The sequence below is a fragment of the Callorhinchus milii genome, unplaced genomic scaffold, assembly GCF_018977255.1.
Source record: "Callorhinchus milii isolate IMCB2004 unplaced genomic scaffold, IMCB_Cmil_1.0 Scaffold4, whole genome shotgun sequence".
Lineage (NCBI taxonomy): Eukaryota > Metazoa > Chordata > Chondrichthyes > Chimaeriformes > Callorhinchidae > Callorhinchus > Callorhinchus milii.
In genome coordinates, this window is record NW_024704745.1 from 63,725,930 (window position 1) to 63,752,225 (window position 26,296).

Genomic DNA, 26,296 nt, shown 5'->3' on the forward strand with positions numbered 1-26,296 from the left:
CCAGTGGTTGCTCTTCCAATTTGTTTATGCATTTATAAAACCTCATTACTCTTATGTTCTCAGATCCTCTGCTTGGCTGAGCAGATTCAGTTCACGGAAGGAGTTGAAATTGCCATTCAAAATCAGAAATTGCAACAGCTGGAGTTAGAACTGCTGGCGAAACTGGAGAACTACACAAGTATAGACACCTACAGTGATGCAATAGGGACAGTTGGTAAGAATCCACTGTTCATGCGCTTACACTGTTTTCTTATTACAAAAGTAGTACAGTATGTATTTTTCAGGATTGAAAAAATGTAGGATTTATCATCATAAATTAATAATTTATCTCCTTACGAATATTCTTAAATAGCAATAGATTATTTCAAGTGGTCATCGAGTCAGTAAGTCAGTAAGATGATTACAGATGATTACAGATGATTACAGAGGGAGAAGCAGAAATGTGTAATTCTATGCCACAGAGAGTTGTTGATGCTGAATCTACAAAAATGTTTTCAAGATGAATTGCAGAGGTGCTTGAAAAAGAGGAATATTTAAGGAAATGGAGAGCAAACAATAGAGTGGGATTAGATAAAGTGGCTCTTGTAGAGAAAAACACTACTGTAGACATAATAGACTGAATGATCTGTTTCTCTGCTTTACAATCCGTTCTTCCACTCTTGTGTAAAATACAATACTCAAAGGAAGGCACTTTGAGGTATACTTATGAGACTATGCATCATCAATGTGTTTTCTGTCTTCATATATGCATGCCATTTACACATAGAACGTTCTCTGTGTCTGGAATACACACTCCCCCAGAGGGATGCACCCTTCTTACTTAAATCTGGAGAGTATTGGGCACAGGTTGACAAGAGACAGGCTTGAGTGTGCATTGGGGTATTGCTGTAGTTTAACAGCTAAAAATTGCATAGCTTGCCAATGAGAACACTTGTCTAGCAAATCCCACTGCTTGTCCAGCTAGGACCATTCTATCCTGCCTGTTATAGCTTTGGCTTGCAGAGGTTTTGGGAGCCGAGTGGGAAGAATTCCTGCTCCTAGTGAAGTGTGTGTGGTATGGATGTGCATTTTCTCCCTAGAGGGATGCACCCTGCTTTTCTAATACCAGAGAGTATTAGGTGCAGGTTGGCATGAGCCAAGTTGTATTATTACTTGAATCATTCTTCTCCTGAGCCACGTTTTTGATATAGAGTTCATGCGGAATAAACAGTAAACAACAGTTTACATTTATAGCCTTTCATGTTGGGAAGACATCTCAAAGAACTTCACCCAGCTGACTAGAAGTCTGTTCAGTGCTTTGGGACATCCTCCCAACATGAAATTGCGCTCTATAAATGTCATTTTGTTGTTGTTCTGGGGAAAGCCAAGGAAGATGGCCAAAAGCATCCCTGAAGAGGTGGGGCTTAAAGGTCCGTAACTCTGGCTGTCCAGCGCCTTGGGATGTCCTCCCGATGTGAAAGGCGCTTTATAAATGTAATTTTGTTGTTGTTGATGTTTTGAAAGATTTGAAAGACCTTGAATCACTTTTCAGAGAAACAGGGTGGGAGGTTAATGGAGGGAGGTTTTTAGACAGGTTTTGAAAACAGGAGGAAGTGTGGAGGTGCTTTCAAATTATTCTTGTACATTTTAGAATAAACACACGCAGTACTGTTCTATGGTTACATAACTGCAGTTTTTGTCTTTTAGTACACAAGCCAAGTATCAACAAGCTCACTCAGCTGTATAGAACCACTTAAAAATTAATGGCAAGGGACCTCATTACGGCCAGTTCTGCTTGGTTTACAGTACGCCCACAAAAGGATTTTGGTAGGGAGTTCCAGAGAGTGGGTGCATAGAGGCTGAAAGTTCAGCCAAACGTGGTGGGACAGATGGGACGTGAATCAGGCCTGAGTTTGTGAAGAGTTTGCATAATTTACAGAGTTTCAAACTTAAATGTTTCTTTTTTAAAAATATGAAACTACTCCCAATTACATAATTCACAACGTTTGGAATATTAAACAACACAAGATCCTAATTTCTAGCAATATTTAACTTTACCTTACATGCAGACAAATGATTCATTGTAGCTGTTAAACCCATTTTTTTTTGCATGATAGGTGATAAATTTGTCGGTTTGAACAACTGTTTAGTTTTTTTGTGTGTTTGCAGAGACCAACATCCTGGAATTGAAGCTCAAAGCCCTGATTCTTGACATAATTCATAATATAGAAGTGGTTAAGCAATTAAATCAAGCGCAGGTTTCCACCTGTACAGACTGGACTTGGAGGAAACAACTTCGTTTCTACATGAAATCCGATAACAATTGTCACATACACATGGTGGATGCCGAATTTCACTACACTTATGAATACCAGGTACTTCTTTATTAATCTGCAAATAGAGATATTGACAGTGAAGTAAACCTCATTTAAAGCTCTTGCCTTTTGGAACTCTACAAATAGTGGTTTATAAATTGAGTTTGTAAATCAGGCACATTTCGTCTACAAAATCCACAGTCATAAAACACATTAGAGTAAACCCTGTGAAACTCTTTGAGATGTTTTGATGACATGATAAGGTGCCAAATCAAATGCAAGGAATATTATTTATTATTATAAAGAATGTGTGTCAAACCTTGTTCTATTAAGAGTATAAAGAGTATAGAGGCAATCAAATCTGCTCTCTACAGCCCCAGTTAGAATAGATGGGTGATGTGATATGGATGCCCCATTTTACAGTCAATTCACTTTACAGTGTGTTCTGTGAAGCGCTTTGGGACGTCCTCCTGACGTGAAAAGCGCTATATCAAATGCAAGGATTATTATTATTATTATTACTCATCTCATAATCTTCTTTGAAATGACAACTTGCATTCATATAGCACCTTTCATGTAAAAGAACATCTCAAAGTGCATGATTAATTTAGCGATGGGCATCAGTATCTTTAAATACGACAATTAAAGATGTTGACTGAAGACCCGATTAAAGAGGCATGTTTTAAATTTATGAAGACAGGAAGAGAGTGACCAACATAAAGTGGCTTTGGAAGAGAGTTCCAGACGATAAGGACATGATATTTCTTTCTTCCTCACTCTCCATCAAAAAAAAGATTGATTGCCCTCTCAGTTGCTGTTTGTGGGACGTTGTTGGTGCAGATTGGCTGCTATATTTACTTCAATAACAAAAGTAATTGGGCTTCAAAGTAACTTATTGTGTGAAAATCTTTGATACATTTCACTATAAGCCTGTATATTAAATGCAAGCGTATATTCCTTGATAAAAAGGACATTGATGTGAAATAACTATATGATATTGTTTGTATTATTGTTTATTGACAATACTTTGTCCTTTGTGAATTCTACAATAGGGTAATGCTCCAAAACTGGTTCATACTCCTTTAACAGACAAGTGCTACCTGACTCTCACCCAAGCCATGAAGATGGGCCTTGGTGGAAACCCATACGGGCCAGCTGGTACTGGCAAGACGGAGTCTGTGAAGGCACTAGGTGGATTATTTGGTAGACAGGTTCTTGTTTTTAATTGTGATGAGGTAATTTGTTTTTAAGTTTTAGTTTCAAGTTGTTTTACAGATGCAGTATGCATACATTGCATACTATGTGTACTGTACGTTGTATTGTTGAATGTACATTGTAGCATTATGTTTGGAACCAGATGTGCACTTGTACGTGGCTTAGAAACAACCATAGTAGCTTGAGTAAATGAATGTTTGAACCTTAAAACCTGTTTAAAATAGACATTTGCAATATTCTAACGTAAATGCTGTTCTGTAAAGTTATTTTCATTGATTTTCATTTCACAAAATTCTGCCTTGAATTGCAGCATAAATGCATTTGGTTTAGGAAATCTGAAATTTGCCATACTGGCTCTAGTTTGGTGACATCCCAGGTAATAGTTGTTTGAGGATTGGATATGGAACAAGGTGGTTTGAGTTCAAATTTCAGTGTTTCACCTTTTCAAGGTTGATACATAGACTGCAGGCAGACTGTACACTATGGAAACGGGACATTCAACCCATTCAGTCCTTGCCGGTATTTATACTTCACATGAGCCTGCTAAAAGAGTAACTTGAATGGGGGAAAGTTAGGTGAGGTCTCCCTTGAACAGAATTAGTTAGACGATACTAAGATCAAAGAGGGATCTCCCATAGGAGTTCTCGGAGCAAATAGATATACTTAGCTTCCCAGAGCTGTTAATTGTGGAGGCTCCTTAGATAGAAGCTAAGCTCGACCCTTGGATGGGTCCAATGGTAAAGGTTTCTGGTCCGCATGGTTTTTGCAATCATTTTAATGTTAATTTTGTATTGTTAAATCATACTAAAGCAATTCTCCCAGCCTCTTATATAGCCAGAAACTGCCGGCTTAATTTTGGTCAACATGTGAACATAATGCAAGCAGGGTCCTGATACATCATCTTAAATGGGAAAGATCAAGTCCTCTGTTGTTACAGTGCTTTGGTATCTCAGTGACTGAAGGGCTTTTATCCGAATGCTATATATATATATCTCGAGTAGAAATCTCTACCTCCTCGTCCACCTTCTGTGGTTGTTAAGATTTGTTGCGTTCTAAATCCTTTATCCACTGCATCAACCTGCTTGTCCTGGCCTTTACCATCTTTCCTGGCAACCTGTCCCAGTCTGTGGAAAGAAAAACATCTGGGTATCTATCCTCAAATTGCCCTTTACAACTCGAAACCTACGTCTTCTTGTTCTATTGTCATGATTTCATTCTAAAATATTTATCCAGATTTACCTTTTCAATCCAATTAACATTTTGTAATTGTGTCCCGAAGTAGCAAATAATTTATCAGTAAAGATTATTGAAGCTATTGTACATGAAATAGGAACATTTAGAATAGTTGCAAGAGCCATGTGAGTATATCCACTTTTAGCTCACAGATTCCAGCATTCAGCAGTCATGTGTCTGAACCAGTGAGGTTTATCAGATTATTTGTAAAACCAGGGCAAATTGAATTTGTGCAGGGATTTTAATGTTTTGAGTTGTCTGTGATTCCAGATCTGGTCAATTGAAAGTAGGTTTTCTCAGTTTTTGAGAGGAAGCATGGGTTTAGTTAGATCCAGGATTTGATCTTTTCTAACAGATTTTATTGTTAGTTTATTATATTTCCTTACACACTCTGTCAGAGAGACCTAAGCAGGTGAGAGATGGACAGTAGTTTACTAGTACCTATTTTCCAGACTTGAGGCACTAATCCCTTATATATTATGAAGGTTTTATGTGTATATTGATTGTGCTTTGTATGTGTCCTTTTTAGTGGTTTCGATTTCAGCTGGGAATTAATAATGGCACTATGGCTATTGTGGGGGCTTATTGATCTAAACTTAGGCAGATGTTATCACACCTCCAGCTCCAAAAGTCTATTATGACAGATGTATTAGATTCTCCCAACTTCGATTCAAATAATATTTTAACAATAGCAACTTGCATTTATATAGTGACCTTCATGATGGATAATGTTTGAGAGTGCTATACTAGGGGAAGGTTTGGAGGAGGAAGAAAAGGGATGGTGGGGGAGGGGGCAGGGGGAGAGAGAGAGAGATCCTGACCATAGGCATGCTCAAAGAGGTAGGTTTTAAGATTGGGAATTAAAGATGGATAAAGAGACGAGGGATTTGAGCCAGGGAGTTCCAGAGTTTAGGGACATAGTGGCTGAAGGCACTGCTATCGATGGTGGCATGGGGGGGTTGGGGGATGTGCAGCAGACCTGTGTTAGCTGAGCGGAAGGAGTGAGCAGAGCAGTGGGGTATAAGCATTTTAACTGTTCATTGTTCCCACATATGTAAAATTTGATGAGTAACTTGTCGCTCTCTTGCCTTCCAAAAAATCTGTTAAATTATTTTGATCTCTCTAATTTAAGGGTATTGATGTGAAGTCTATGGGTCGAATCTTTGTTGGTTTGGTAAAATGTGGTGCCTGGGGCTGCTTTGACGAGTTCAATCGCTTGGAAGAAGCTGTACTGTCTGCTGTCTCTATGCAAATCCAGGCCATTCAGGACGCTTTGAAAAATCACAAGCGTTTTTGTGAGCTCCTTGGGAAGCAGGTATGACATTTTGGTGTTTGTGATTTGGATTTATAGGTTCATTATAACAATTCTTAATACCTACTTCATCTCCAATTTCAGGTTGAGCTGAATCCCAATTCTGGAATATTCATTACCTTGAATCCTGCTGGAAAGGGTTACGGAGGGCGACAGAAACTTCCTGATAACCTGAAACAACTTTTTCGGCCTGTTGCCATGTCTCGGCCTGATAATGAATTGATTGCTGAAGTGATTCTTTATTCAGAAGGATTTAAAAATGGCAACATTTTGGGAAGAAAATTAGTCGCTATATTTAATCTGTCCAAGTAAGAAATAAGATATATAATATGATTCTTACTTGTCACAGTTGAAACTGAAGTACAAATCTATCTTGTATAATTTATTTGGATTAGCCGGGTGTCTGCCGCATATCGAAACCCATCCCCATGCTTAGGAGAATCCAAACCAAACAGAGTTTTATGCATTTCACCTACACGTGGAAATTCACATGTATAGGAATGGAATTCACTTTCTCTTTCTCTCTCTCTCCCTGGAGGGACACATCCTGCTTACCTGATTCCGGAGAGTATCAGGTTGGCAAGAGCCAAGGCTTGGGAACCCCACACTCTGCATTGGGATACTGCTGGAATCTAACCAGATAAAACCACATAGCTTGCAATTGAGAGCACTGCCTGGCAAGCTTTACCACTGCTTGTCTAGTGATATTGGATATTGTCTAACATACATCCACCTAATATAGTCTAAGCATCTCATTTTACAAAGTATGAATTCATCTCTAATAAAGATTGTTCATCAAAAATTTGCATGGATTTGGGGAGAGTGCGGAGGAGTGGGACTGAGGAGTGGCTCTTCCAAAGAGCCGTCATAGGCACGATGGGCCGAATGGCCTCCTTCTGTGCTGTAATATTCTATGAAAACGTCTGGTTTAATTTCAGAAAATTTCTATTTATTCTTCCATAGTAACATATTTGCTAAGTTAAATGAAGTGCTTCAAATTTTGTTTCAGGGAACTTCTGACACCACAGCAGCACTATGATTGGGGTCTGAGAGCACTGAAGACAGTCCTTAGGGGATGTGGAAATCTCCTTCAGCAGCTAAAGAAGAGCAAAGGAAAAAGTATGAACTGTTTTAACAGTTTTTTTTTTACCCTTTGTTTAATTTAAATGTTTTAAAAATATGTGGCTAACTTTTGTTTTAAAAATAATATGCCGACTCCCTCAATGTAGGGCATACCCGCAGCACTGAATTGGAGTTTTAATCTATACTGTAAGTTCAAATTCCTAACATGGGGCTTGAGCCCACAATCTCCTTATTCAGAGATGAGGGCTACCAACAGAGCCAGGCTGACAACAAACATAAAATATAGCCTAAAATTGGCAGAAAATAGAAAACTGAAAAGTAGTCTCCAGTCAAATTTAGGCCATAAATACTGATCTTGTATCTTTATAAGATCTAGATAGTTTTTGGTGGATCAAAGTAAAACATGAATATGTTATTATTGAATAATACTATTCAGAGTAGTCTACTCAATGTTACATTTGATTTTCTATATAATTCAATTAGCTGTTTCTTTTCTACAGAATAGCAAACCAGATACTTTCAACCACTCAGTTTATATGATGCTTTGTTCAGAGAGATTTGCAGTGATCTGACTGCGTGGTTTTCAGGTGTAAATTGCTGAATTTGAAGTACAGAGCCTAATAATAATAATCCCTCCAAAACCAAAAACAATAATAAATTGGTCATTTTCAATCTACGACTGTTTGTGGGACATTGCTGTGCGCAATTGGCTGCCGCGTTCACCCACAACGCTTTGGGACGTCCTCCCGACGTGAAAAGCGCTATATCAAATGCAAGGATTATTATTATTATTATTACATTTCCAGGAGCATTATTTGCAAAGAATTTGTACCACTTGTAAAATTATTATAAGTACAAAATATTTAATATACATTTAAATACCTCTTTCAACAAAAGCACAAGTATATTTTTGGTGATAGCATATTAGTGGAAATTTGAGAATGCTGACAATTTTTTTTATATAATTGGCTAGTTTTTTGAGTGCAGGGTTAGGATTATTATTCTATTGTGATATTATCATGATCGGTCATAATTTTATTACACATGCTTGTATTGTGTAAATAAGAATGCTATCAAAAGACAAAATATCCAGTCATGTTATATCCTGTGAAGCGCTTTTTGAGATGTCCTTCAAACATGAAAGACACTACACACTATATCAAATGCAATTTTTAAAAAAGTTGGAATAATCTTTGACCCTGAAAAAGAAAGGCATTGACATATTTCCAATTGTTTTCTCTGCTTTTCAGTTGATGAGAGTCATCTTGTAGTGCAAGCTTTGCGTCTTAACACAATGTCAAAACTGACATTTGCTGACTGCACACGATTTGATTCTTTGGTGAAAGATGTTTTCCCTGGTATTGATTTTAAAGAAGTTGAATATGCAGAACTGACTGCAGCTCTCCATGAGGTCTTTGAGGAGGCAAACTTGGAAATCATACCCAACCAGGTAACAGAAGCTAAAAATACTGATAATTATTTACGATACCCTTTGTTTGTGATACAGATTATTCTGCCAGAATGTGGAGTCCTGTAGCTCAGTGGTTAGAACACTCTTCTCGCAAGTGAGAGACCTGGGTTCGATTCCCGTTAGGGAATGCCACGTTTTGCCCACAAATATACAGTCAACTCACTTTACAGTATATTCTGCGGTGTGCTTTGAGATGTCTGGAAGATGTGAAAAGCGCAATATCAAATGCAAGGATTATTATTGTTATTGTATCAGAGAAATATAAATCAACTAAGCACATTATAGATTAAACATTTCAGATTTGCATATAAAATCATTAAATCTGTTTTGAATTCTAAAATGTGCTTAATTAAATCAATGATTCACTGGAGCATTTTTATAGTACTACTATTGCATGCTAATCTGGGGTGCAGTTTATTTAATGCATATTCCAATTAACAGTTAGCAGGGCTTTGAATTTGGTGTGGTGTGTATTTAAACTTAGAAAACTGTGGTTAATTTTACACGAATGAATAAGATTCAACAATCTTTGAAAGTGTTTAGTCGGCACATGTATAAATTATATTTGAAAAGACTGATTCAAATACTATCGAATTGCACACTAATGTTTCTGCTGAATACAATTCATTCTTTAAAAAGAAAGCTACAGATGGTTTGTATTTATAAATTTTTATTTTGTGTTTTTCCAAGAGCATCCAAAATTATTTCACCTCCCCAAACAGGCTTGGAGAGAGAATTTTTTCTATTCAAAGTTGCTTGAATGACATCCATTACACTTGGCTTTGAAAATTGACTGACAGCTCAATTTTTGTGTCAACTCAGGCAGCGGATAGTTTAGGGAAAGCTGTCTGTTTGACAGAATCAGGCTACTCTCCACAGAATTAATGAGCTTTTCGTTACTATCAAGATTTAGGAAACTGCTTACTATATTATGTTCTCCAGAATCAAAATCAGATCGTGCATTACTTTGCTAAAAATGTTTTCCAGATCAAGAAGACTTTGGAACTTTTTGAGCAGCTGCGCCAAAGAATGGGAGTAGTTATTGTAGGCCCCAGTGGGGCTGGAAAATCAATACTGTGGCGGATGCTACGGGCAGGTCTGGGTAAAATTGGCAAAGTAGTGAAGCAATATACAATGAACCCCAAAGCCATGCCACGAAAGCAGCTCCTGGGCAACATTGACATGGATACCCGCGAATGGTCTGATGGTGTATTAACTAATAGCGCTCGACAGGTTGTTAGAGAACCCCAGGGTAAGAAATCGTAATGGAACTTTTATAGTTTTATAAGCAAAGAAAGTTGTATGAAATTCTTCTGTTTTCTTGAATTGTGTAGCATTACAGATTACATGATACAAATTGGGTTACATAATCCTTACAGATACCTACAGGAATTCACAATTATAACACAGTTCAGAAGATTTGTTGTTACTCCATGTCATTAGTTCAGGTAGACAGGGATGGGTAGGGAAACTTGACAGGCATGAAATGGCTTGAGCCCTTATCCTCTTGACTGTTCAGGTGAGTAGGGAGATTGTTTACATGTATTGGTTGGCCTTTCAGTTTTAACATTTGAGGCAAAAGAGTTAAAGCGGGGTTGTTTGGGCAAATATCCCACTGGTTGCATGGTTGCTTGTGTATATGTATCACAAAAATGGTGATTGGATTTTTTTTTAGATAATGAAATAGAAAGTTTATGGAATTTAATTTGTAATGAACACTTTTATATTCACTTATTTGAAAGCCTTATGGTCTTTTCAATTATCATGATGGTGCTTTACACAGTAAGGGACCAGACCTTCCATCCATACTATTAACATCACCATAAACGTTCCCTACATCTATAACCAAGATTCATTTTCCATGGTCCTCTACTTTTGACCATCTATATGACCCTTTTAATGATATCAACTTTAGGAATAGTCCATTTCCACATGTACACAGAGCCCAATCTGTCTCTCTGCCTCTACCCTCGATTACAGGACCATTGCTGTCAGACATCAAGTCCTGGAAGAGTTTTAACTTTCTGAGTTCAGTGTCAACTAGACTAAGGCGCTTCTGTCAGTGTCTTCTCACCTCAAGCACCAACTATATCGACTTGCATGGATTCTCACTCCGCTTCATAGAGGTGGTTCAAAACATTGGTACCTTGTTTGACCTCCAACTGTCTTCAAACCCCACGACCACTCTCCTTCGCTTGATTTCCCTCATCTCTGCAACATCACTTGTCTCCCGACTCTACCTCTCCCCCAGGCTGCTGAGACTCTCATTCATGCCTTCATCACCTCTAGGTTTGATTATAACAATTCTCTGCTCACTAGACCTGCCAGCTCCTCAGACCATGCAGGACCCTGCAGCAGCCGGTGTCCTCTCCTGCACCAGGCCCCTGAGTCCATAATCCCTATCTTTGCTCAGCTCTATTGGCTCCCCATGCCCCACTGGACTTAATTCAAGATTCTTGCCCTCACTCTCATATACCTGCATGTGAAAGCTACTACATAAATGTAAAATGTTATATTAAAATATGAGCACAAATTGGACATTATCAAAGTCTTCAATGAACTCTCTTTGTGGGACTAAGTGACCCTGACAGGGACTTTTGTTTCAGAGAAAATAACATGTTGTAGCAAAAGGAACTTTGAAATGTTATGTGAATGATCAGTAGTTACAACCAAATCCTTTTTTGTCTACTCTGCGATCAGACACCCTTTTTTTTACACACAAACGCTTACTTTTTTTTCCAATGTGCACTGCTTTACATTTGTCTGTATTACTGTTATCTTATGTGTTACTTATATTGTTTCTATCATTCTGAGAGGAGATTGGTGAAATCTCTTTGATTGTTGGCTGTATGGCGACATACCATGTTGATCTCTCGCGATCCTGTAGTCTGCAATCTCAGTTAGCTGAGCAGAAGAGGCTAACAGTGGAGTGGGGTAGGAGAACATCACAGAGATAGGGAGGTGTTAGAGCTTGAAGGGATTTTAGGTGAGGGTGAACACCAGTGGAGCCTGGCGAGGGATGTATGGTGTCATTGTTTTGAATAATGTAATGACAATAAATTAATCTGATCTTCATAGGTTGAATCAAGTATTATAAATCTGCAAAAATGTGCAAATATAAATGCAAGCTGTTGTAGTGGCTTAACAATTCATTGAAGAGTACTTTTGTATGTGTTTTGTTAGAGATCCATTCCTGGATAATTTGTGATGGGGATATTGACCCTGAGTGGATTGAGTCTCTGAACTCAGTACTAGATGACAATCGATTGCTCACCATGCCAAGTGGAGAAAGGATTCAGTTTGGACCAAATGTTAACTTTGTGTTTGAAACTCATGATCTCAGCTGTGCTTCTCCTGCCACTATATCCCGAATGGGTATGATCTTCCTGAGGTGAGGACATTAATAGCTTTGACCAAGTTGAGTTTTTTAAAATTTTTATAAACTAAAACCTAGACAACTGAAACTATTATCAGAAATTTCTGTTTGCATGTCTGACTTTGTGACTTCTTGAAGATACTTTACAATGAAGTCTGTTGACTTTCCACATAACTAACTTTAGAAATAGTGAAATTACATTGAACATTAACAAGTTCAACAGACATTTCTTTTCCTTGAGCTTAATTATTCATTTAAATGAAAACGATATACAAGCTGTTTAGAAGTAGATGTTCAGTGCGATTAGTGCAAGTGGAAAATGACAACATGGGTTGTAAGTACTATAACTGGTTGTAAAGTACCACTTGTTCCAATATAGATTTAGTTTAGTTGTAAATCATTATTTATTGTGAACTAAAACTTCTATGATATTAGTTTTTAGTTTTGCCACAACAAACAATTCAGATTTCATTGAATTTTGGTCACATTAATCATACTTTTATATTTTTATCACCAGAGTTCAGAAGTTTATTGATAACTGTATAACTTCCCACTTATTAGAGCAATAATTTTGAATAATTTCAATTAACATCCCTTTTCAGAATTGGAACTTGACACTAGCTTTCAGTATTGCGGATCAGCAGCTTCATCTCAAAGGCAAATGTAATGCATGCCATAAAACTGCTGTGGCTCATTGGAGCAGCGAATGGAGTAAACTACATTGGTGGTAGGACACGTAAATCACTGTTTCACTTGAAAACTGTGTTTGGGGCCCTGGACAGTGATATGGGAGGAGGTGAAAGGGCAGATATTGCATCTCCTGCGCTGGCATGGGAAGGTGCCGGAGGGAGGGGAACAACTGTTGGTGGTGATGGAGGAATGAACCAGGGAGTCATGGAGGGAGGAACGGTCCCTTCAGAATGCTAAGAGGGGAGTGAAAGTTATGTTTGGTGGTTGGATCATGCTGGAGGTGCTAGAAATGGCAGAGAATTATTTGTTGGATGTTGAGGCTGGTGGGATGGAAGATGAGGTCTAGGGGAATCCTATCACTGTTCTGGGAAGAGGGGGAAGGGGTGAGGGCAGAGGTGCAGCAAAATAGGGTGGATATTTGTTGGATGTTGAGGCTGGTGGGGTGGAAGATGAGGTCTTGGGGAACCCTATCACTGTTCTGGGAAGAGGGGGAAGGGGTGAGGGCAGAGGTGCAGGAAATAGGGTGGATACGATCAAGGGCTCTGCTTACTGCAGTGAATGGGAAATGCAGTTTTCAAGTGAGACAGCGATTTACGTGTACTGCCACCATTGTAGTTTACTGCATTCGCTGCTCATGATGTAGTCCCCTTCACACTGGGAAGACCAAATGCAGATTGGGTGACCGATTTGCCGAACACCTCTGTTCTGTCCGCAAGCACAACCCTGAGCTTCCAGTTTCTTGCCACTTCAGCTCTCCTCCCACTCACACTCTGACTTCTCCATCCATGGTCTTGTACGCTGTTCCAATGAGCCATAGTGCAAGCTCGAGGAAGAGCACCTCATTTATCTGCTAGGGACCTTACAGCCCTCTGGCCTCAATATTGATGTAAACATTTTCAGACCATAACAGCTCACCTTCCCCTCCCCCTCTTCTGTGACCATTACCACATCATCTGGGTCACAGACACACCTTTTCTCTCACTGATCTGCCTTGGACCTTCCTGTCCAAGGTCCTTGAAAGAGTTGTCGCCTCCCAGCTGCACTCTTTCCTCTCCACCCATTCATTATTTGAACTCCTTCAGTCGGGTTTCCGTGCTGCCCATAGCACAGAAACCGTCCTGGTCAAGGTCACTAATGACATCTTGACCATCTGCGACCAGGGCTCCCTCTGCCTCCTCGTCCTCCTCGACTGCATTTGATACGGTCGACCACTCTATCCTCCTCCCCCGCTTGTCCTCCCACCTCAACCTTTAAGGCCCTGTCCTTGAGTGGTTTAGGTCCTACCTCTCCCACCATCTTCATTTTGCTTCCACTGTCTTGTGCGGCGTCCCTCAGGGCTCTGTCCTCGGTCCCCTCCTCTTCACCCTCTATATGCTCCCCCTTGGTGACATCATCCGCAGACATGGGGTTAACTTCCACATGTATGCGGCTGACACCCAACTCTACCTTTCCTCCTCTACCCTCAACTCCACGACCACCGATGTCCTGACAGCTGCCTATATGACATCGAGTCCTGGACGAGAGACAACTTTCTTCAGCTCAACGTGCGCAAAACCGAGGCCCTCCTGATTGGCTCACGTCAGCGCCTCCGCACCTCAGGCGCTGACAGCATCAGCATCCAAGGCTGCACTCTCCACATCTCAAAGCCAGTCAGAAACCTCAGTGTCCTGTTCGACCTTGAGCTGTCCTTTCTTCCCCTCCGGAATATCGCCAGACTACGGCACTACCTCACCCCTCACGCTGCTGAAACTCTGGTCCACGCCTTTATCACCTCAAGGCTGGACTATGGGAACTCTCTCCTCGCCGGCCTTCCCAGCACCTCCATCCACAAGCTGCAGGTCATTCAGAACTCTGCAGCTCATGTACTGTCCCGCACCAGGCTTCGGGACCACATCATTCCCACCCTCGCTCGCCTCCACTGGCTTCCCATCCCCCCAGAGGATCAAATTCAAGATACTCATCCTCACCTACAAGGCCATTCACGGCCTTGCTCCCTCCTACCTCTCCGACCTACTATCCCCCTACTTACCCTCCGTTCCTCTGGCTCCGGTCTGCTCCACATCCCCCGTCCTAACCGCCCTACCATCGGTGGCCGAGCCTTCAGCCTCTCAGTCCTTAGGCTCTGGAACTCCATCCCCTAGTGCCTTCGCCGCCTCCTCCCTTTCCTCCTTCAAGGCCGGTCTCAAGACCTTTCTCTTCAACCGTGTCTTCAGCTCCCCTCTCGACTCTCTACCCCCTCCTTGCTGGCTCCCCTCCCTCCCCTCACCCTGACCATTTCCCCCCTGCTCGGGTCCTGACCCAACTGTACAGCGCCTTGGGACGTCCTCCCAACGTGAAAGGCGCTCTATAAATGAAATCTTGTTGTTGTTGTTTTGTTGCAATTCCACCCCCCCTTTGTTTTGCATTATTAACACCTCTATTCCCATTTTGTTGCAATCCCCCCCATTTGTTTTGCATCATTAACACCTCTTTAACCCATCATCCCCTGTCTTCTACCCCATTTTCTCCCTTTTCTTCCTTGCCCTGCCTCCCCCCCCTCTCTGTTAGCCCTTTAAAGCCTCTCGCTCCTAACATGCCTCAGTTCTGACGAAGGATTGTGGACCTGAAACGTTGACTGACTTTCCTTTCTCCATCGATGCTGCCTGACCTGCTGAGTGTTCCCAGAGACTTCTGTTTTTGTTTCTAATCTCTGCACCTTTGTCCTTTTAAAGGATAAAAGGATTTTCTTGAATAGAAACAAATTGTTTCTTAAAGTAATTTTATATTGCATAGAAAGAAAGGCATAGCAATTGTTACCGAACAACTGAACCAGTAAAAGGTCAATTGATAATAACGCCGATTATTCATCTATGTGCACATTGTGAATTGCATTGAGATAAATATAAATTTGCTTTGAGATGGCTGCTGAGAATATTTTCAGAAAGTGGCTTCACTGAAATAAATGAAAACATTGCTTGATTATCCCTCACCCAAAAATCTTGTATTAAAAGCACAATAGGAACACCTCACACATATTCTTGACCATTATTAATAATGGTAAGGAGCTAGTAACAAGGCCAGTATTAGCTTTGTAATTTGGTCAACTGACATGCGAAAATCCATCACCATGAGTATCCAAACTATACTGCAGTCATTAAATGAATGACTAATTTCATTGGGGAAACAATTGGTCTGGACACCAGTAGAAATCCCCTTCTCCTTCCAAATTGCATTAGGTATTGTTTAATGTCCAATTGATCCAGTACACAAGTCTCATCTGAAGAACGGCACCTCTGACAATTCATTGGTCTGCCAACACTGCAGTGTACTGTTGTCTGGACTTACCCTGATGCAGGACTTAAATCCACAATCTTCTGACAAGAATCTATAGTGCAATCAATTGAGCTAAACTGGAACCTAAATTAAAGTAATCTGTATCATGCATTAACCTCTTTTTAGCCGCATCCATGGCTCAAGAATATTTTGCACTTCATGTTGCAACTTATTTTCAAAAATACTATGCAATAAATACATTTTATAAATAAATAATAAAAACAATTCATAAATATTGTATACAAATAATTTATAATTCAGAAATGTATAAATACTCAATTATGTGATTTGTACACCAGATTTCCCAAAATTTAAGATGACTGATGTAATATTCTGTTGTAAATTTGGCGATACAAATCAGAATAAAACCTCAAATTAATTTTATAAAGCCAGAAAAACTGTATCGTTTTCTGATTCTTTGTCTTCTTAGTGATGAAGATACAGATGTGAATTCTTTGGTCAAATCGTGGTTGCGAAATCAACCAGATGAATGTCGGAGCAATCTTGAAAGCTGGATAGGAGACTACTTTGAGAAGGGTTTAAATTGGGTATTGAAGCAGGTGAGTTTGATAGGCAAACGTCCCCTGAAAAAAGATGTATAATCGATTTGTGTACATAGATACATGAACTGTCACTGTTATTGTATGATATCTGGTTGATGCCCGTGCGCCCGTCCTTTGTTCTATTCCTTTTTCGGTCTCCCACTCCCACATGCCACCTGCCCCCCAATGATCCGAAGTGAATTGTGTTCCCCTATAAAACAATCAGATTGATAATAATTTACAATGTATCTTCTTCATGTTGCTAAAAAGTTTTAGTTTGAAATGATTTGTTTGCATCCATTCTTCATTCTGTTGCAGCAGATGTACAATTTATCTAACTGATGATTTAGTCACATTCTATTGGATCATAAGTATATTTGGGGTTTCTAAACTCAGCCAAGCTTTTAAAGTGAGTTATGGTGCATAAATCTTGTGTTTCTCAGAAGATAAGAGGTGATATTGTGGGTGACCATTGTCACCCTGAAGCACTTCCCGATTGCTAAACATAGAATGAGAATTTCGAAACTAGATTAATAGCTACTGAATACGTGTAAGGGTTTAAGAAAAAGTTCAATATTTTCCTTCCACTTCTCATATGAAAAACATACCAGTTATTTCATTATAATAATAAATAATAATCCTTGCATTTGATATAGCACTTTTCACATCTTCTAGACGTCTCAAAGCGCTTCACAGAATATACTGTAAAGTGAATTAACTGTATATTTGTGGGCGAAATGCGGCAGCCAATTGCGCACAGCAGTGTCCCACAAGCAGTTGTGGATTGAAGTGACCAATTTATTATTGTTTTTTTTGCTGAAGGGATTATTATCAGGCGTGTGGAGTAAGGAAACGTGCCCAAGGTTTTGCCCTACTGGAAATCGAATCCAGGTCTCTCGCTTTCAAGGCGATTGCTCTAGCCACTGAGCTACAGGACTCCATTGTCTTTGATTTGCAAAATTAATTTTCCTGCTCTATTTTCAGAATGACTTTGTGGTGGAAACTAGCCTTGTTGGAATGGTTTTGAATGGTTTGTCTCATCTTTATGGCTGTATGGATCGTGGACAGTTCATTGTTGGTCTTATTAGGGGTCTTGGTGGCAACGTTAACATGAAATCACGACAGGAATTTTGTAAAGAGGTATGGAAATTTATTCTAATACCTCTCTGTTTAAAAGAATAGTTTTGTTTATTGGAATTTGAAAAATTATAATGATTACTTTCATTCTAATTAGTCAGTTACAACTACAGTTAACTCAAGTGCTGCGGGATGCTACCCTGCAAGTTGTTGCATGCTCACCTAACACTTGTTCACTGCCGCACTCAAATGATTCATTAATTTATTATAATCCTTAAGTCGTATGGTGCTATCTTGCCAATTCCTATAATAATAACTTTAAAACGATGCTGACTTGTATTTCATGTATTGAATATCTATGTGTGTCAATCAGTAAGTTGAAAACCTTTTATTTTAAACAGGTTTTAAACTGGGCAAGAGAATCTCCTCCAGATCCACATCAGCCTCTCGATACGTATTATGACCGACGCACTGGGCGACTCATGGCATATCAGATGGAGAAACCGGAGAATCTGACTGCTGATGATTTCAGTTGTCCTCAAAAACTTCCTGTCATTCAAACTCCCGATATGCAAAGAGGCCTAGATTATTTTAAACCATGGCTAAATTCCAACAACAAACAGCCATTTATACTTGTTGGACCAGAAGGATGTGGAAAAGGGTAAGATTGTATCTTAAAAAATGATTAACCTGTATATTAATTTCCTGTTGAATTTTAGGCTGCTGTGAAGTTCAAGAAATTTACAGTCTTACAGAACTGGCCATTTTTGGTTTTCACCTAACATTGTGACACTAACACTTACATATTGTATTACAGTTCTAAAGCTACTCAGATGTCAGTGCTTCCAAGTTTGTGAATTGATCAGTGCTATCATTGGGTACACTGTGCATGTGCACAGAAAATCAGATGACAGCTACATGACAGCTACCTAACAAGACGTTTTGGCCTTGCAATACATAATTGAACTTACTCTTACAAAAATTAGATTTGGATGCACTGACATCACAAAATGGTGGAGTTCTTTACGCACTTGCATCGAAGGGCATTATAACGGAGTTCCCCTGTATTTGGCCTTGATTCCATCTCGATTTGATAAAGATTGACAAAATTGATATTAAAACAAATATCTTAATTCATTTGTGTACATTGGAAACTAATAACCTGAATTCAATAATTGAAATTGGTGTCTTACGGTTCATGGAACTGAACTGGCTGAACTGGACACAAACTACGTAACGATAGTGTCCATTTCTATCATTTTATAGCAACATGCTAACATTAAAAGCATAAATATTGCCTTTAAATAATTTAGCACACATATATGTTGCATGCATTGGTTGACGATCTTTCCTTTTATCATATTTTGGTGAAAGGGGCAGATATTTGAAGACAGGAAAAACACAGTTCACATACAATTATACAGGGTAGGGGAGACCATTCGGCCCATTATGTCTGTCCCGGCTCTTTGAAAAGAGCTATCCAAGCCAATCCCTCTCTCCCAATAGTCCTGCAAACTTGTCCTCCCCAAATAACTATCTACTTTTCTCTTGAAAGTTGTTATCGAATCGGCTTCCACCAATGCATTCCAGATCCAAACAACTCACTGTGTGAAAAAATTTCTGCTCACCTCCCCTCTGTTTCTTTTAACAACTATTTTAAATCAGTGTCCTCAGGTTACCGACCCACCCATCAGTGGAAATAGTTTCTCCTTGTTCACTCTATCAAATCCCCTCATAATTTTGAAAACTTCTATTAAGTCTCCTCTTAACCTTCACTGCTCCAAGGAGAATAATCCCAGCTTCTCTAGCCTTTCCTGATAACTGAAGTCCCTCATTCCTGGTACCCTCCTGTTAAATCTCCTTTGCACCCTCTCCAATGCCTTGACATTCCTTCCTAAAGTGTGGGCCCAGAACTGAACACAGTACTCTTAGCTGAGGCCTAACCAGTGTTTTATAAAGGTTCATCATAACTTCCTGACTTTCGTATTCTATGCCCCTATTTGTAAAGCCTAGTATCCTCCACCCTAAACTCCTGGACTACTGAGGTCCTGACCGACTGTCTGTCCGACATCAAGTCCTGGACGAAGGCCAACTTTCTCCAACTCAACGTCAGCAAGACCGAGGCCCTCCTGATTGGCTCTCGCCAGCGCCTCCGCACCTCAGGCGCTGGCAGCATCAGGCCTCCGCTGTTGCACACTCACCCTCACTAAGCCAGTCAGGAACCTGGGTGTCTTGTTTGACCCTGAACTGTCCTTTCTCCCCCACATCCGCTCCATGACCGGCACTGCCTACCACCACCTCTGCAACATTGCCAGACTCCGCCACTGCTTCACCCCTCAGGCTGCCGAAACCCTCACCCACGCATTCGTCACCTCAGGTCTTGATTACGGGAACTCCCTCCTCATCGGCCTTCCCAACTCTTCCCTTCACAAGCTGCAGATCATCCAAAACTCTGCAGCTCGTGTACTCTCGCTCACCAGGCTCCGTGACCCCATCACTCCCAGCCTCGCCCGACTCCACTGGCTCTCCATCCCCCAGAGGATCCATTTCAAGATCCTCATCCTCACCTTTAAGGCCATCCATGGCCTTGCCCCCACCTACCTCTCTGACCTGCTGACTCCCTACCGACCTGCCCGCTTTCTCCGTTCATCAGGCTCCGGCCTGCTCCATGTCTCCCGCACGATCCACCCTACCATCGGTGGCCGGGCTTTCAGTCTCTCTGCCCCCACACTCTGGAACTCCCATCGCACGGTCCCTTCACCTCTCTTCCTCCCTTGCATCCTTCAAGGCTGGTCTCAAGACCCTTCTTTTCGACCTGCCTTTGGTCTCCCTCCCACCTCTCTGCCTTCCCTCACTCCTACACCACATCTCCCCCATGCTTGAGCCCCGACATCTGACTGTTCAGCGCTTTGAGACGTCCTCCCAACGTGAAAGGCGCTCTATAAATGTAATTTTCTTATTGTTGTTGTTGTATCCCGTATGCTTTTTTTTACAGCTTTATCTGCCTGTCCTGCCACCTTCAAAGATTTACTTATATGAACCCCCAGGTCTCTCTGTTCCTTCACCCCCTTTAACATTCTACCATCAGCTTATATTGCCTCTCCTCATTCTCCTCCCAAAATGCATCACTTTGCATTTTTCCACATTAGACTTTATCTGCCACGTGTCTGCCCATTTTTCCAGTCTGTCCCCTTGCAGTTATGTCCCCTTGCAGTCTGTTACTATTCTCCTGTTTACTACTTTTCCTAGCTTAGTATCATCTGTAAACTTGGAAATTATGCTCTCTATACACAAGTCCAGGTCAATTTATATAGATCAAATCAGCAGTGTTTCCAATACTGACCCCTGGCGGACACCACTGCACAGTTCCCTCCAGTCAGAAAAATAACCGTTCACCACCACTCTCTGTTCTGTCTCCCGGCCAGTTCTGTATCCATGCTGCCACTGTCCCTTTTATAATGTGGGCTTCTATTTTGCTTACAAGTCTCTTATGTGGCCCTTTATGAAACGCCTTTTGAAAATCCATATAAAGTACATCAACTGCACTACCTTCATCCACTCTTTCTGTTAGTTCATCAAAAAACTCTTATCAGGTTTGTTAGACACAATTTGCTTTTAACAAACCCGTGTTGGTTATCCTTTATTAACCCACATTTTTCCAAGTGAAAATTTATTTGGTCCCAGATTATAGTATCCAGAAGTTTCCCCACTACTGACATTAGGCTGACTGGCCTGTAATTCCCGGGTTTATCTTTCTGCTGCTTTTTATACAGGGGAGTAACATTTGCAACCTTCCAGTCTTCTAGCACCACCTCGGTGTCCAAGGGGGATTGAAAGATTGTGGCCAGAGCCGCCGCTATTTCCACCCTTACTTCCCTCAATAACCTAAGATGCATTCCGTCCGGACCGGTTGACTTGTCTACCTTGAGAACCGTCAACCTTTCTGGTACCTTCTCTCTGTTTATTCTTATCCTATCCAATTTCTCTACCCTCTCTCCTCCGATACTGTGGCGATGGCTGCATCCTCTTCTTTTGTGAAGACAGATGCAAAGTACTCATTCAGTACGTCAGCCATGCCCTCTGCTTCCACAAGAAGATTTCCTCTTTGGTCCCTGATTGGACCCACTCTACCTTTGACTAACCTTTTATTCTTTATACGCTTATAAAATACCTTAGGGTTCCCTTTTATGTTACCACTAATCTTTTCTCATACAATGTCTTTGCCCCTCTTATTTCCTTTTCAGTTCTCCTCTGTACTTTCTATATTCTGTTTGATTACCTTCTGTATTTTGGACCTGACATTTATCATAAGCCTCCTTTTTCTGTTTTATTTTAATCCCAATTTCTTTATTTTGAGGAAGTTTGAGTGCCAAAGAGAACCTGGAGTTGCAGAAATCTAACGAGTGTTTGATTGGCAGAATTTAAGGAATTCATCTTGATTTCCTGTTGCCATTGTAAAGCCTTTGTAAATAATAATTCTTGCATTTGATATCATGCCTTTTACGTCAGGAGGACCTCTCAGAATGCTTCACAAGATTTACTATAGAGTGAAGTGTCTATATTTGTAGGAGAATGTGGCAGCTAATTTGTGCAAAGCTCCCTGTAGCCCCTGCAATTTTTTTAAAATCTCATTTATATTCTGTAGCTGTCTGTCATTGGTTTGGATTGTAGCATCCTCACTTTTAAGAAATGCAGTTGGATAATTAATGAGATAATTTAGCTTGGAACTGTTCTAATCCACTGAAATTCATTAGTAACATGTTGTGCACTATTACTCTAAAATTGTCTGACAGGTGTAAATGCTTCTTTCTTCTGCACACGTATATTCTCAAGAAATACAAGCCGTTCACACAATTTCTAGTGGCAGGCAAAGAACACGTGATGGAAAATAATGTTTCTACTTGTTTATTGCTTTATTTAAATAGTTCAGTTGTTGTGCTGACCCTTCTGCGTATGATGATGCTTGAATGACAGTCTGCTACTGGAGTGTACCTTTCAATTGTTTTCTCGGATATGTCAATATGACACAAACTTTTACTTACAAGAATGGTTTGTTTTTGGGTTTTTTTCTTAGTCATCAATCTGTAATCGGGGATAGCATGTGCAGGTGGCTTTTGCTATTCTCAGATTAAAAGGTGATTCTTTGAGCCATAATCTGGACCGGACATTTGAAACTGCCGACATGGAGTTACACACCTATTAATAATCCCTCCAAAACAAAACAATAATAAATTGGTCATTTTCAATCCACGACTGTTTGTGGGACACTGCTGTGTGCAATTGGCTACCGCGTTTGTCCCACAAATATACGGTCAATTCACTTTACAGCATATTCTGTGAAGCGCTTTGAGACGTCTAGAAGACATAAAAAGCTCTATATCTAATGCAAGGATTATTATTATTTGTTTTTGTTGATGCAGCGCAATTGTACAATTTTGCCCCTTCTTTCATTTTGCTGATATTTCCAGGATCCCATTCTTGCCATGCTCTCCCACTCCTCAAAAACACTCTTCTTTTATGGAGCTCAGAGGTTTTCCCATTTGTTCTGCTAAAAGCGAGAATATATTAATTTACAGTGATTAAACCCAATTGATTCATGCAAAATATGCTAATTAAACGACTTTCCCCAGGAAATCAACAACTATGACCTATGTCTATAAATCTTTGATAGTATCTTAATATTATATGGAAGTCTGTTTTAATAAATTATGGTGATTAGAAGGAAGGGCAATTATGCAAAGTTGGTTGCTGAACTGCCAACTAAATTCCACATAAATTAAAATGAAATTAAACACTGTTTTTGAAATATAAGTTATTCATTAGGTTGATCATACCATAAATGCCAACTGCATGACCAAAGTACAGTGGTTTGTTGACCTAAAAATGTTAGTTTCATTATTTATTCCAATCTTACCAATTATGCAAATGTTTCCATACTTAATTTTCCTTTATTACCATTTCTCTCTATTTTATTGATCCTGGAGTGTTCCTTTTAAAGACTTTTCCCTTTTCCTAAAATGCATAGTTATTCTCTCAGATATGTTTTTCTGTGATCTTGTACTTTCATTCACTTAACAGAATAAATTGATTTGGCACAGTAAAATATCCAATCCAGATAGGCATTAAAAAAACATCTGTCCCTTCAAGACCCTTTCAGCTATCACCAGTAAACAGCATTTTTGTTATGTATCTTTATTTTTCCCAATTTGTTGCTATCAGTCACTATCCAAGTGCTCTGGAATGTTACCCTGCGTGAGGGGCACTATATAAATGCAAGTTGTTGTACTCTGTTCTTGCTAGAAGAAAAAATAAAAACATTTCTGAATGATTCTGCACATTTTCATCCATTTAAATGTTTTGTTCAGTTGTTTCTGAATTATGCAATATATGCACACTATTTTACGCCAAGGTGTATCTTTGGTGATATTTTATGCCAAGGCATATGTTTTAACATTTAAGTCAACTGCAGGAAGCCATTCCTAAATTGAGAATTCTGCAGTCCATGTCCTCTTCCTCTTCAGGTTCATTGAGACCATCGCCATCATTCTCGTTCAGGTCCATCAGGTCTATTCCTGTAGCAGGTCAAATTCAAGGTCATTGTCATCACGTTCAATTTGTCCAAGTCTTGATGCCTCCCTAATTCTGTGACCTCTTGCAACCCTTTCATTTTGGCCACTCCTTCCCTCAGCTAACACCAGCCTTTGTCACCATCGTTGGGTAAGCTTTCAACCATTCTGCCTCCTTTCTCTGGAACTCTATCCTGGAGTCCCTCAGCCTCACTCCCTCCCTCCCCCCCTTTATATCTTGTCTGAAGATCTTTCATTTTATCCCAACGTTCAGTCACCATTCCTTCTCCCTCTCCTCAGCTCCCCCTTTCCCCCCAGCCGTGTGGAGAACTGTGAGACGTCCTCTAATTATGGATTTTCAGATGATCATCTGAGAAGTGATCTTACAGAGTGCAAGATTATCTTTGTGGTGATCAGAATTTTCTTAAATTAACAGTTACCTCTGATTTTCTGGCTTGGTTAGATAATCAATCAATTAAATGCAGTACAAGGAATAACCATTTGAAATATGATTACTGCACCTAAAAATGGCTTAAATGCTTTATACAGGACTACAATAAGTGCCTGAACAATAGTTTTTGCAAGGAAAACTGTCAGATTGGAGTAGATTATTGCCAGTTCCATCTTAATGTTTTTTTCCCTAGCAAGGTGAAAGTGACAATAATAAAATCTGAATGAAAGTTTTTGATTTTGGTCTTGAAATTTGGACAATTTCACTTGTAAACCCACTCAAGTATTTACATTGGTGGCCTGTTGCTAATGTCACTAGATTATCAGTTTTATTGTTTTGATGAAAATCAACATATTTAATGTTTTTCCTTTAGTAGTAGGGAAATGCAATTTTATCTTAATAGACATTTCTGATTTATTGTTGATTTATTTCAGGATGCTGCTTCGTTACGCATTCTCTCAGCTCCGGTCTACTCAGATTGCGACAGTCCATTGCAGTGCACAGACCTCACCTCGGCATATTCTGCAGAAGTTGACCCAGACTTGCATGGTGATCAGTTCCAACACCGGCCGTGTGTACAGACCCAAAGATTGTGAACGTTTGGTACTATATTTGAAAGACATCAACTTACCCAAACCTGACAAGTGGGGAACCAGTAGCCTTGTTTCTTTTTTACAGCAGGTCAGAAAACTGTTTTAAATATGATGATAGATTTTATAGGGGATTTAAGTTAGAGAGTCAGCTGAATACAACAACAACTTGCATTTTATATAGCGCCCTTCATGTAGCATTCATTTTTGGTTTTGTTGACTTTTGCTGTTGTTTAGCTGTTATGTAGCTTTCTGTGAAATGGCTGATCACCAGAGACCTTTAGAGGAAGTACTGACATATCCTGAACTATATTAAATTATTATGTTTTATATTTATAAATAAAGTAATGTTATTATCCCTCTTTCATTTATTTTGAGCCCCATTTTTAGGTTCCTCACTTCATATGCAGTTATCACGAACAGAAGGCAGACAGGTTAACAAATACTGCCTCGTTGCACACAATTTGTGATTCTCGTTCTCAGCAGGCAAAATGCCTCCATTATCTTTGTCCTGCACTTTGACCAACTTTTATTGCTGGATTTGGAAGCTTTTCGGTTTGGGGAAAGAATATGAACATGTGGTGCCAGCCTTGTTTATTTTGTTGGGGAGCACAAGTATGTTAGAATGTTATACACATAAAATTGGCAAAATATCCAATATTTTTAGTTCAGTATTTATTTTGGAATCAGTGCTATTAATAATAAGGTTCCTCACGTGCATAGACCTATATTGAACCTCGCTATACATATGTGTATTGCGGGTTAAGGTAGAAAGTGATTCAGTGATGTTTCTTACTTTGCTTGCTTGTAGTCACCTAACTCCTTTTTTTAATAATTATTCCAAAGGCACTGACCTACCACGGCTTTTATGATGAAAACTTGGAGTGGGTTGGATTTGAAAATATTCAAATTGTGGCCTCCATGTCAGTAGGTGGTACCATGGGCCGACATACATTAACAACAAGGTTTACATCTGTTGTCCGCATCTGTACAATAAGGTGAGTAGTTTCTGTTATTTAAACTTCTATTGATTTAAGTGATTAAATGAAGTTTACATGTTGAATGAAAGCAATGCTACATAGTG

At 39.8% G+C, this 26,296-nt stretch overlaps 1 protein-coding gene across 1 annotated transcript in view; it reads left to right on the forward strand.

The window, feature by feature from the left end:
* Positions 1-26,296, forward strand: part of LOC103185779 (cytoplasmic dynein 2 heavy chain 1) — a 311,776-nt gene that overhangs the window by 42,417 nt on the left and 243,063 nt on the right. The window contains exons 32-45 of the mRNA XM_042334736.1: positions 64-214; positions 2,149-2,354; positions 3,347-3,529; positions 5,875-6,057; positions 6,139-6,362; positions 7,064-7,173; positions 8,388-8,587; positions 9,596-9,860; positions 11,792-11,999; positions 16,417-16,546; positions 17,513-17,668; positions 18,007-18,266; positions 25,057-25,303; positions 26,059-26,210. Coding sequence (XP_042190670.1) covers positions 64-214; positions 2,149-2,354; positions 3,347-3,529; positions 5,875-6,057; positions 6,139-6,362; positions 7,064-7,173; positions 8,388-8,587; positions 9,596-9,860; positions 11,792-11,999; positions 16,417-16,546; positions 17,513-17,668; positions 18,007-18,266; positions 25,057-25,303; positions 26,059-26,210 — 2,675 coding nt within the window. The remainder of the gene's footprint in view (positions 1-63; positions 215-2,148; positions 2,355-3,346; positions 3,530-5,874; positions 6,058-6,138; positions 6,363-7,063; positions 7,174-8,387; positions 8,588-9,595; positions 9,861-11,791; positions 12,000-16,416; positions 16,547-17,512; positions 17,669-18,006; positions 18,267-25,056; positions 25,304-26,058; positions 26,211-26,296) is intronic.